The sequence below is a fragment of the Juglans regia genome, chromosome 11, assembly GCF_001411555.2.
Source record: "Juglans regia cultivar Chandler chromosome 11, Walnut 2.0, whole genome shotgun sequence".
In the NCBI taxonomy this organism is placed as follows: Eukaryota; Viridiplantae; Streptophyta; class Magnoliopsida; order Fagales; family Juglandaceae; genus Juglans; species Juglans regia.
In genome coordinates, this window is record NC_049911.1 from 11,929,247 (window position 1) to 11,941,593 (window position 12,347).

Genomic DNA, 12,347 nt, shown 5'->3' on the forward strand with positions numbered 1-12,347 from the left:
AAAATTGAGAACATCTGAGAATAGCTGAGAACAATTATGTTCCCGAGCACAACATGTCTTGTAAAACTTAATTTGATAAAATATTCTCTAAATCGAAAGCTTTCTAATAAAGATTAAGTCGATTATTAATTGAAAAAGTGATACAAAATCTTAATCAGTAATTTTATTTTGTCAAATTATAGGAATTATTTTTAAATAAAAATTATAATATAAAAATAAAAATAAAAATTGTTATATTTATTCTATAAAAAAACTTAATATATTTAATTTTAATTTTTTTTAAAAAAAATCTCAATCAAAATTTTAGCCATAGCCTCCGAACCAATTGAGTCGGCCCTGGATACGACCAACGACCAAACTATTACAATACCATCTCATGCATCTAAAAAAAAAGTGCTACCCTCAACCATTCGTGCAAAGTTGAGAAGTGTTACTTTCAAGGCTCTTCAAAAATGGCTGAGAAAAATATATCTTGTTCAAGAACGAAGATGTGTTGTTCAAGACCACTTTTCTTCTTCTGCTTTGTAATCTTACATCTAATTACTGCCATGGAGGCCGAAGATCCCCACCAATGCAGCGATACTGGGAACTACACCAGTAACAGTACGTACAGGAGAAACCTCAACTACCTCCTGGCGTCCATGTCTTCAGATACCAAAATCGATTATGGCTTTTACAATTTCTCCACTGGAAAGAATCCTGACAAAGTAAACGCAATTGCACTTTGTAGAGGAGACATTACACCGGAAAAATGCCGTAGTTGTGTAAATGCGTCAAGTCATGATCTACTGCAATATTGTCCAATCCAGAAGGGGGCAGTCATATGGTACGAGAACTGCACGGTGCGATACTCAGACAAGGATATATTTGGTGTCATGTCATCAAGCCCTCTCAATATACTCGTTGGGGAAAACGTCTCCGACGTCGATGGATTCACCGAGGTTCTAAGACCCTTGTTAAAGAAACTAATAAACCAAGCCGCATCTGGAAACTCTACTCGAAAATTTGCTGTGGGAAAAGAGGACGCCCCAGACTTCCAAACATTACATGCACTTCTTATGTGCACTCCTGATTTGGACGAATTGGAATGCAAGCGTTGCCTGGAGACATCTGCGGCAAAGGTTTTCTCTGCATGCTGTTATGAAAAGAAGGGAGGTAGATATACGTCACCCAGCTGTGAATTAAGGTATGAGCTGTATACCTTCTATGAGCCCACGGCTGAGGCACCGCCAACGTCACCGCCAGTTGATGTACCACAGCTTTCGCCTACAACAGGTATGGAAGTTGTAACACCCCATGCCCGGATGGGTCGGAGGATTACTACCTTTCACCTATAATAGTGTCTCTCAATACAAAAAATACAAGTATCATATTTAAAGGCTCCAAAACACAAAGGCATAAATCCATTTGTTTTAACTTAATGCATAAATTCCTCCACAAGTCAACAATATGATAAATCCAATAAACATAAATCTACGTTTACACAATCTCTAGTACCCTGACATAATGAACAATTAATAACATAAAGCTCCATAAACCATAACAAACTTAAATCCAGACTACTAATCGTCAATAGTACCATTTGGTACTCAATCTTTCTATCTCTAGATAGTCTTGCTCACAATCACTATTCCAGGTTTCCAGCTAAACCTTCAACATCATCTGAAAAATATCATAAAGATAAGGAGGGAGTTATCAACAACTCAGTAAACAAAAAAATATGCTAGTATGTAAACATGAGCTTTTTCAGAGAGTTCAGTATGCGGAAACAAAACATATTATTTTCAGAATGCATATCCCAAAAACATGTTATCAAAACATCAGAGCGACATTTCAAACTGTTCATATTCAAAGACCCTTTGGCATAACATGACTGAACATCCTTATCTTATCATGTCATATCGTATCATATCATATCATATCGTATCATATCATATCATATCATATCACCATATCATATCATATACCGTATTTAACTCCCGTGGTAGGATTGTGCTATCGCCGATGGCCAAACCAGACAGTATCAAAATGTGAAACTTTTTCTTATTCATTCTCGAAGCTCTGAGTGTGCACAGAGGAAATAACACGCAGAGAAACCACTTTGTTTCCAAAGTGGGTGCACTCATTTTAGAGATGTTGATACCAACCATATAATAGAATCAGAATCATCATATCAGAACTAAAATCAGAATTAAAACAAAATTAGAAAGTCATGCCAAATGTTTTTTAGATGCATATCATATCAAGCAGAGTGTTGAACATATTCATATCATTTTCAAATAGTTAAAAATAGATTCAGAACATCTTCTTATAACATGTACAAAATTTCTAGATTTCATATCTGCTCTTTTACACATTTCAGAAAACAGTTGTCAAAATATTGCTCATATCTACACTAGTTCTATCATAAACATGTTCTCTTTTATACAGATTTCATGCGTAATGTAGAACGCATAATTGAGGTTCTTTTTCACATTTCTTTTCAAAACATATCATGTGCATTTTCATAAATCAACTTCAGTTAATTTTCTTTTTATGCAAAGTCTAGTATAGGAATTCCGCTTATCTAACTCCGATAATATACTTTCTACGTTCTGGGTCTGTAACCTAGCCGTGTCATGATAACCTAAATTAAGATATTTGTACACATGGTAATGACCAAGCTGGTACATAAACTTAATTAACCAAAATTTACAATCTTTAAGAAATAAAACAAGATAAGCATATCAACAGTTAAGTTTATAACCAGCCCAACAAGACCAACCCAAAATCAATCATAAAACAACTTGTGCAGCCACTTAATTCAACCCCAAACCTTTACACAACTTCTGACACTTACACCCAATCAGTCCAACACTCGCCATATCCAACATTCAACAAGTCCACACTTACTCCCGACACATCGATCCATTTAACATTTCACAAATTGACTTATCAAGCACTTCAAAACCAATCCATAGTACTACAATAATCACTCCCTATATGTCACAATCAACCCAAACAACCACTGTTAATTCACCCAGCAACTACCCAACTCTACAATATATTAATGCAAGGCAATATTTAGTAATTAATTCATCACCCTCACGGCCAATAAAACAACTCTATTTTCCAACAACAAAACATAGCCCAACCATCCACTCATACCAACCTACACAACATGCATAACAGCTCCTCCAGCCAAACACCACAACACAGACAGCCATACAAAAACTCCATTCACCCCGTCACATCAACCCTAACCAGCCACAACAATTCCAAACCACCCAACATCACCAAGGTTCATATAATTCATTAATTCATCCATGAATACAATAACCACACAAATATTCCAATTAACATAGATAAGAGAAATTCTAACATAAGCCATGGCTTCAAAACTAGCATTTGTGATTACATTTCACAATATCGAAGTGATGATCTGCTAGTTTTGTGAGTGATATAATGTTGCCTAGGACTATATCACTACCCTGCGATTAGTATTCAAACAACCCAAATAATAATTAATTCCAGAATAATTTGGAGGGATAATGGCTTAAAAAAAAAAACAGAGTGCGTGAGGGAGATTTGTAAGGGCCATGGTTGTGAGGATATAGATAATCATGGTTTTTTCAAATAAAGATAAAAAATTATTAAATCTAGATAATTTATAAAATATAAAAAATGACAAAAATAAAAAGCTGCAATTTACTTTAAAAAGTAACAAATAAATAAAAAGCATAATAATCCCAAAAAAAAAAAGGTAAAAGCTGCAAAAGAGGTCATTCATATCATTTAATGAGGTATATATCTCATAAAATAAACAAAAAAACATGGGAGGAGAGGAGGGTGTTAAGTAGGAGAGGTATCGTTCTGTTTCAGTCCAGTTTTAGAATAAATTTTGAAATCAAACAGATATACACTGGTTTTCGAAATTTAAGAACTGATATGGATTGATTCATCACCGAAACCAAAACTTTCAATTTTTTCTGTTTCAGTCAGGTCAGGTATGCTTTTTCAAGTTTTCAACACTAAATTTAATTGTTATAATTTAGTATTTATTATTAACAATTACTAATTCATTAGTGTCTAATTATACTTGTATAGTTTAAGTAGTGTCTAACTTATTAATTTGATTAACTTAGAGCTTGTTTGGAGTTGCGTTAGGAGTCTTAAAAAATGCTTAAATAAAGTTTTTTAATAAAAAAAATTAACTTGTTTGGGTGTTACATATTAAAGTACTTTTTTATCTTCAAATAAGTTAAAAAGTACGTAGGAAAAATATCATTTTAATGTTTTTCCTCGAACGTGTTTTCCTGAATAACCTGGAATGAAGTTCAAGTTTTAAAAAGATTGTCAATGAACGAAAATACCCATACAACTTTCAGAAATTACAATTTTCAAACTTTTAAGGATATAATTAAAATCTTCAAAACAAATCAAATCATCTTCATTTCCACCTTAGAAAGTACTTTTTTTAATTTGTTTTCAAACAAATGTAACATGTTTGAAAGTGATTTAAACATATAGTTACCAAATAGTAAATAAATTTTTAATAGTAGAACTTATTAATTAAGTTATAAGTTACAAGCCCTAAACCTATAAGTTATATTTCTCATTGCAATTCCAAACATGCACTTAGTATAGTATAATTAGTGAGATGAACTTTTGTACTAGACTGGTTTCTATACTTGTAAGTAGTATCTAATTTATTTCTATACTCGATTTATACTATAGTGTCTAATTCCTTGTTATTATACTAGTGTATAACTTATTTCTATATTTGATTATGTATGTTAGTGATAATATGATTTTACATATACTAAACTATTAGTCTATTTTATATTATGGTATAAGTATATTATTTTATAATAATTAACACATACTAGTACAATATTGAATTTAACTATAGTCTACATAAATTCTAGACTTTTATATGAATATATATGATCAAGTGTGTAAAAATATTTTTATCAAAGAGAATATATATAGTATAATTTATTATGTCAAAAATGTATTTATCCTTGATATATATATATATATATCAAAAGTAACTTTATATTAATAACTTAATATTATTGTTCATGTTTAAAATGAAAATTTCATGATATATTAATTTTATGTTATAAGATTAATGGACATGAATATAAGTTTAAAGTTTCATATTATATTACATATATATATGAAAAATTATAATATATATTATATATAATATAATACAAAAAATTATATATGCAATTGGGAGAGTGTGACGGCCCTAGACCCCGCTTGGTATTGGACAAAGATTGAAGTATCGGGACATGCGACTTAAGGCTACATGCCCCTCCCCCCTCTGCGTCCCGTTCATGACAAGTAATATGCAATGCACCTAACATATTTCTAGCATTATGCAATAATCACAGCATAAAAAGTTTGATTCTAAGTAAATATTAGAGCAATTTATGCATGGTACTAATGTATTATAACTAATAAATCCCAAAAGTACTTGTTCAAGATCTCCCAATACAAAAAATGGGTTTCAATCATAACCCTCGAAGTACCAAGTTCACATCAATCCCGCGATACATCCATAGAATCTATTTCCATGTGGGGCATAGAGTCCTAATTGTTGTATCTCCAGACTTCGAGCGACCTCTTGGGCTTCAACCATAAACTCACATGCCTGTATTATATAGTCAGTCATGTAGTCCATCCAATTTTCTTGCATGAGAGCTCCCTCCAGCTCAATTGGCCACTGCGGCATATAATCCTTATTTAAGATATCCTGGATCACCCCAAAGGAAGCGCAAAGTAGCCTTTAAACAATAAATAACAAAATAGAACCTGGCCTCAAGGGTGAACTCATCCTTGATGAGGTTAGGCAACTCGTCCATCTCAACAGAATCTTGGGATCATGTTACAACTTCTCCCATTCCTAAGGGACTCATCATTGCGCCTTTCATCATTACAAATCTTCTAGGAACTCACATGCATAAGTGCATGGGTGGCGTGCGACTCTTAAGATCCGAAAGCCTCTTTTCTCTCTCCCTTTTTCCAATTTCAAGTCTAGATTCATGGAACCCTATAGGTGAGCTTTGCATGATGGCCATGTGGCGTGGTGGTGAGTAGGATGGGCATGTGTTGTGCCTTGCTTTTACTCCATCACTTTGGTTCCTTCTAGAAGCCATCTAGCATGCTTGCCAAGTGGCAAGCTATTTGAAAAACTAAGATGCACCTTCCCAAGGTTCCAAATGATGGGAATCTAGGGAAACTAAAGGTCCCCTCCCCAAAATGGGTGTCCCTCTTGTGGGCCAAAACCCTAATTAAGGTTTCTGAACCCCAAACTTCCTAGTGGCTGAGTGCCACTAGCCTTCTTAGGCCTCTTAGTGGGCTTGGGCACCTAGCTTTCTTTAAGATTGGTAGGGCCCTTATTTCTTTCTGTTTTCTATTCATGCCAAAGCTTGGGCAAAAAATTCTAAGCAGACTAAGACTAAAATAATAAAATTGATAAGCAAGGACTTGGAAAAAGTTTGGGTTGTCACAAAGAGGCGTGGGACCAATTATGTCTCAATGCAGCCAAGAAGGTAGGAATTGAGATGCAAATAACGGTAGGGGAGGGGAGGTGAGAAATGGAGGACAGGAGCTTGATTGGGAAAGTGTGCATGGATAGGGGCATCGGAAGAGAGGTGGTATGATCCACAATGTTGAAAATATGGAGAGTGGAAAACCAATGCTTTAAGGAAATCCGACATAATACATTCTTAATTACCTTTGCAAATATTAGAGATAAAGAACGGATTTTGGAAGGTAGACCTTCGCTTTTTTATATGAATTTATTTGTGCTAAAGCCCTTTGATGGCACAAAACAACCGGATCAATTTAAGTTCACCAGTGAGCTCTCTTGGATTCAACTTCGTAATCTCCCAATGGCGTGTATGAGTTGATAAATTGATGAACAAATAGGGGGGTCACATGGGAGGGTGAAAGAGGTGGATGTGCTAGAAGATGATGTAGGTTGGGGAAATTTTCTGAGGGTAAGAGTTGAGGTTGAGTTGGATTGGCCTGTCACAAGGAATCTGATAATGAAGTTTTTGTGCATTATAAGGAATCTGTGGAGGCTGCAGTTCAACCTCGCCGAGTGCAATAAATGTTTTGAGTTGGAACTGCCAAGGGCTTGGGAACCCTCGGTTAGTTCAAGATCTTCACCAAATGGTAAAGGATAAGTGTCCCACAATGGTGTTTTTTATGGAAACACTATTAAAAGCATCTAGACTCGAGGCTGTTAAAAGAAAACTAGGGTTTGAAGGGTGTTTTGGGTTGGAACCAATAGGGAGGAGTAGAGGATTAGCTATACTCTTGAAGGGAGATATCCAGTTTTAAATCTACAATTTCGCCTTGAGACATATGAGTGGTTGGATAGTTGAAGAATCAAAAAAAGAGAAGTTGCATTTGACTGGGTTCTATGAATACCCTGAGGCTAGCAAAAGGAACCTATCTTGGGACTTGTTGTCAAGAATTAATCCAAGGGAGATACCTTGGTGTGTAGTGGGTGACTTTATTAAACTTGGGACAACAAGAGAAGAAGGGAGGTAGAGCAAGACCTGAATGTCAGATGGAAGCTTTTAGGCTGGCAATGGAAGAAAAGCATCTATTTGATTTGGGGTATAGAGGTGATCCTTTCACTTGGAGTAATAAGCAAGCCAATGAGGGTTTTTTCAAGGAAAGATTGGACAGAGCTTGACCCAATCTACCTTGGAAAAATCATTTTTTAGAAGTTAAAGTATAGAGTTTAGTGTTAAGGTGTTCAGATCATAGGCCATTGTTGATGATTGTAAGTAATGAGGAATTAAGGTGACGGAAAAGAAGGATATTCAAGTTTGAGGTTGGCTAGATAAAGAATGAGGAATGTGCAAAGGTGATAGATAGGGGTAGAAGCTGAGAACCTCTTTATCCAATGCTATGGAAAAGGTGCAAAATGCCTTAATTAGTTGCAAAAAGGCATTAACCAGTTGGAGTAGAGGGAGAACACAGAACAATGAAGTTGTTATCAGAGAAAAGACACAATTCATCAAGGAGTTGCAAGAGAATGAAAGGCCCTATAATGTAGATCAGATAAAGGAATTGCAGTTAGAGGTGGGGTAGCTTTTAGAGCAAAAATATATAAAGTGGAGGCATCAAGGTGAAAGGAACTGGTATCAAAGTGGGGATACGAAGGCACAATATTTTCATGCATGTGCAACTCAAAGAAAGAAGAATAGAATATTGCAGGTGAGAGATGTCCAAGCTCAACTGAGAACAAATGAAGATGAATTAAAGCAAGCATTTCAAGAACATTACAGAGAGGTGTACAAATCCAGTAATCCCACATCGAAGGCAGTAGAAGATTGCTTAAAGGAGATGGAAACAAGGGTGACGGATGAGATGAATGACAACCTGGAAAAGGGGTTCACTAAAGTAGAAATTAAAAAGGCAGTAAACCAGATGGCTCCATTAAAATCCTTAGAACTAGATGGGTTTGAGGCCTACTTTTTTTAATCCTACTCGAGCTTAGTAGGGGATGAGGTCAGTAAATTGACACTTGATCTTTTAAATGGCGGTCAATTAAATAAAGCCATTAATTCTACTTATGTTGTATTGATTCCTAAGATTAAAAACCCAACGGAGGTGGGAGATTATCGACCTATTAGTCTATCCAATGTCTTATACAAGATCATAGCAAAAACCCATGCTAATAGATTGAAGAAGGTGCTACCAGAGGTGATTTCATCCAACTAGAGTGCTTTCATCCCTGGTAGATTAATATCAGACAATATAGTTATAGCTTATGAAGCTTTACATAGAATGAATAACAGACAAAAAGGAAAAGAAGGGAGTGGCACAGTAAAAGTAGATATGTCTAAGGCTTATGATAGAGTGAAGTGGAGGTACATGAGGCTTGTGATGGAAAGAGTGAGATTTGATGGAGAATGGATTGACCTAGTAATGCAGTGTGACTTCTCTTAACTATTCATTATTGATTAATGTGGCTTTTAAGTGATGAAATCTGCCCCACTAGAGGCCTTAGGCAAGGAAATCCACTATCTACTTTATGTGCACAAACGTAAGATTCCAAAAGTTCTCATTATGACAACTTCTTCTCAATATTATAATTTATCATTGTTAAATTTATAAATGGGTGCATCTTTGATCAAGATGTGGTGTAAATTAAACGACAAAGAGGTGGTTAGAACCCGGCCACCAGCCGCCAGAGTTCGATGACTAGCACCAATGCACCATCAAGATATTTTTTTATAAAAATTTGTAAGTTTTGATTGTATGTAAATGAGTGCATTTTAATTACAATGAAAAGTTGATGTATCAGTAGCTTGTAGTTGGAAGATGTAAAATTCTCTTTTGATTTTGGATTTTCTTAATAGATTTCAATATGCAACTCATATTTTTTTAGTTAAAACAATGTTTTGGTGTTTGCAGGAAAGGAAAGTAAACCATCTCGAACTACGATAGTCATAGTTGTATCGACTATTGGTTTTGATTTGCTAATCGTTTGCATCTTCGTTTTCTATTTACGAGTAAGGAAGTCAGGGCAGAAAGTCATGAAAAGTAAGTTTTGAATTTTTGTTCTGAGAAGTGTTAGATCTATACACAAATATTAACTAATTAACATACGAGTCTTTTGCAAGATTTGTTCACAAATAGTTATGTAGATCAGTCTCTCGATCGTACGTCAATATACACATGATATTATATAATCACAATTGCACTAGCTAGCCTGTTTTGGGCATTGAACATATATAAGATTTGAAGTTACTCATGATGTGTCGCTAATTATTAGGTGAAGCCAAGCATGAAATTAGTAGTGTTCATGAATCATTTATTAGATATGACTTTGGCACAATCAGAGTTGCTACAGAGAACTTTTCCGAGGTAAATAAGCTTGGAGAAGGTGGATTCGGTGCTGTTTACAAGGTGAGTGCATGATATCATCATCAATTAGTTGAAAGCATATCATGTTTGTCATTAAAATTTAAATCCAAGATTCCAAAGTAGGTTATGAATAATCCTTGAGGATTTTGTAATATTTCATCATGTTATGACGTATTTTCATATCAGGGTAAGCTTCAAAATGGACTAGAAATAGCTGTGAAAAGGCTATCTATGGGTTCTAGACAAGGAAATATAGAGTTTGAGAATGAGGTTGATCTATTGCTAGCAAGGCTTCAACATCGAAATCTGTTGAGCATCATAGGATTTTGTTTGGAAGGAAATGAAAGGCTTCTTATCTATGAGTTTGTGCCTAATGCAAGCCTCGATCACTTCTTATTTGGTATGGTTACACTACTTTTGCTTAAATTTTTTATTCTTCTATTCATAGTTTGATTTCAACTAAAGCCTCTATTTTATGATTGCATGAACATGAAGACCCAATCAAACAAGTCCAACTGAATTGGGAAAAACGGCACAAAATTATAGAGGGTATTGCTCGAGGGCTTCTTTATCTTCATGAAGGTTCCCGACTCCATATTATTCATCGCGATCTCAAAGCTGGCAACATCTTGTTAGATGCATATATGAATCCTAAAATTTCAGATTTTGGCACTGCAAAGTTGTTAGATCGAACTCATGAAGGCAATACAAAAAGAATTATTGGGACTTAGTAAGTATATATGAGAAGTAAGCTAGAAATAATAACCATAGCATTGCATGCTCTATACAACTAACACATGAAATAGTTACTAATTTTATCTCTTAGAAACAAAATGGAAGTAGTACTCGAAATCATTTTTAAACATGACCTCTAATAAATATGATGAAACCCAATGAAATCTACTATAAAAATATGAGCTAAACTGTTATTTTTCAAATGAAACTAATTAATACTATATATTGATCATGTCCATGACTTGCAGTGGGTATATGCCTCCAGAGTATGCTCAATGCGGAACCTTTTCAACAAAGTCCGATGTCTTTAGCTTTGGTGTGCTAATTTTGGAGATAGTGAGTGGGCATAAAAACAGTTCTTTTCCTGAAGGCCTTGTAAGCTATGTAAGTATAATTATCCATGCATATAAATATATATATATATATATATATATATATATATATTAAATGAATATACCCCTTGAAACTCATGTGTCTGCCACTTAAATTATCTTAATTTGTAGGCTTGGGAAAACTGGAGGCAGGGAACACCTTTAAATCTTGTAGATCCCACATTGATGGTAAATTCAACAATTCAAATACTGAGATGCATCCACATTGGACTATTATGTGTTCAGGAAAATGTAAATGATAGACCGACAACTGCTTCGGTTGTTCTCATGCTTAGTAGTGAATCCATTACTCTAGCAGTACCCAAGAGACCTCCATTTCTTATGTACACGAGTAGCACTGGACCCGACATGTTGTCCCGGTCGTCATATCAATCTAGTAACAACAATGTCCAAGCCTCAGCAAATGATGCTTCAATTACTGAGCTATATCCTCGCTAGTGTTTGTTGTCATTACCCTAGTTTTGATTGTCCTATATATTGGTGTTGTTTATGGTACTCTATTATTCCAGTGAAACTTTGTGACTCTCAATTGTTTTAATTGATCATGTTTTCTCGCAACCCTTAATTTTTATTCCAAATTTTTTTTGTCCCTATCTTCTCTCTCTTCATTTGAGTGTTATTTTTCAAAAACAAATCACGTGTTTCATTTTTTTTTTATGCAAGGGACTGGAGGGTTTCAAACCCAAGTTTTCCATTTGGAATACTAGTTAATGTATGGAATATTGATAAGTAGCCATAATCAAGACACAAATTAATCCCAAGGACCAATGATATAGTGAGAGAGACAAGTTTTAAGAATTCCAAACATAGATCAGCTCATCTAGGAAAAATATAATTGCCTACTTGCCTAGTTTGTGTCTTCGTACTTCACTTAATTTATTATCTTTTTTCTTAAATAAAAGGTAAGGCAGGAGTGACCAGCATCGTAACCCTTCTTGGGCATGACCATAGGAGTCCCTCCCCATTACGGAATGTTCGGTTTGAAGCATAGCTACTGCCTCAAGGGCAAGCTCATGACCACAACACCCATAAAATATCTAGCTGGTCCAAAACCCATCACATGGCCCAAAAAGGTCATCTTTACTACTACAAAGTGCTTTCAACTTATGTCCTGATTCGAACTCTTAACCTCAAAGCCATAAAATATCAACTTGTACCAACGGAGCAACCAGCTTGGTGGTTACTTATTTTATTACCTAAATTTGTCACCCTTTGGTTTAGTTGGATTCTAAAACCTTAGGTTTCAAATGTTTTTAAGGAATTTAGCTTTAAACAAATAAGAAAACTTGTCATTTATTTTAACAAATAAATGTCAAAAATAATAGAATCCTGCTACAT

General features: G+C 34.8%; 1 protein-coding gene across 1 annotated transcript; it reads left to right on the forward strand.

Annotated features, from left to right (window-relative positions):
* Window positions 1-548: 548 nt before the first annotated feature.
* On the forward strand, window positions 549-11,447 carry LOC108995800 (putative receptor-like protein kinase At4g00960). The gene is made up of 7 exons (XM_018971429.2): window positions 549-1,275; window positions 9,430-9,558; window positions 9,791-9,924; window positions 10,069-10,282; window positions 10,378-10,612; window positions 10,866-11,001; window positions 11,121-11,447. The coding sequence occupies exons 1-7, from the start codon at window positions 549-551 to the stop codon at window positions 11,445-11,447; spliced, it is 1,902 nt and encodes a 633-aa protein (XP_018826974.1).
* The last annotated feature ends 900 nt before the right edge of the window (window positions 11,448-12,347 follow it).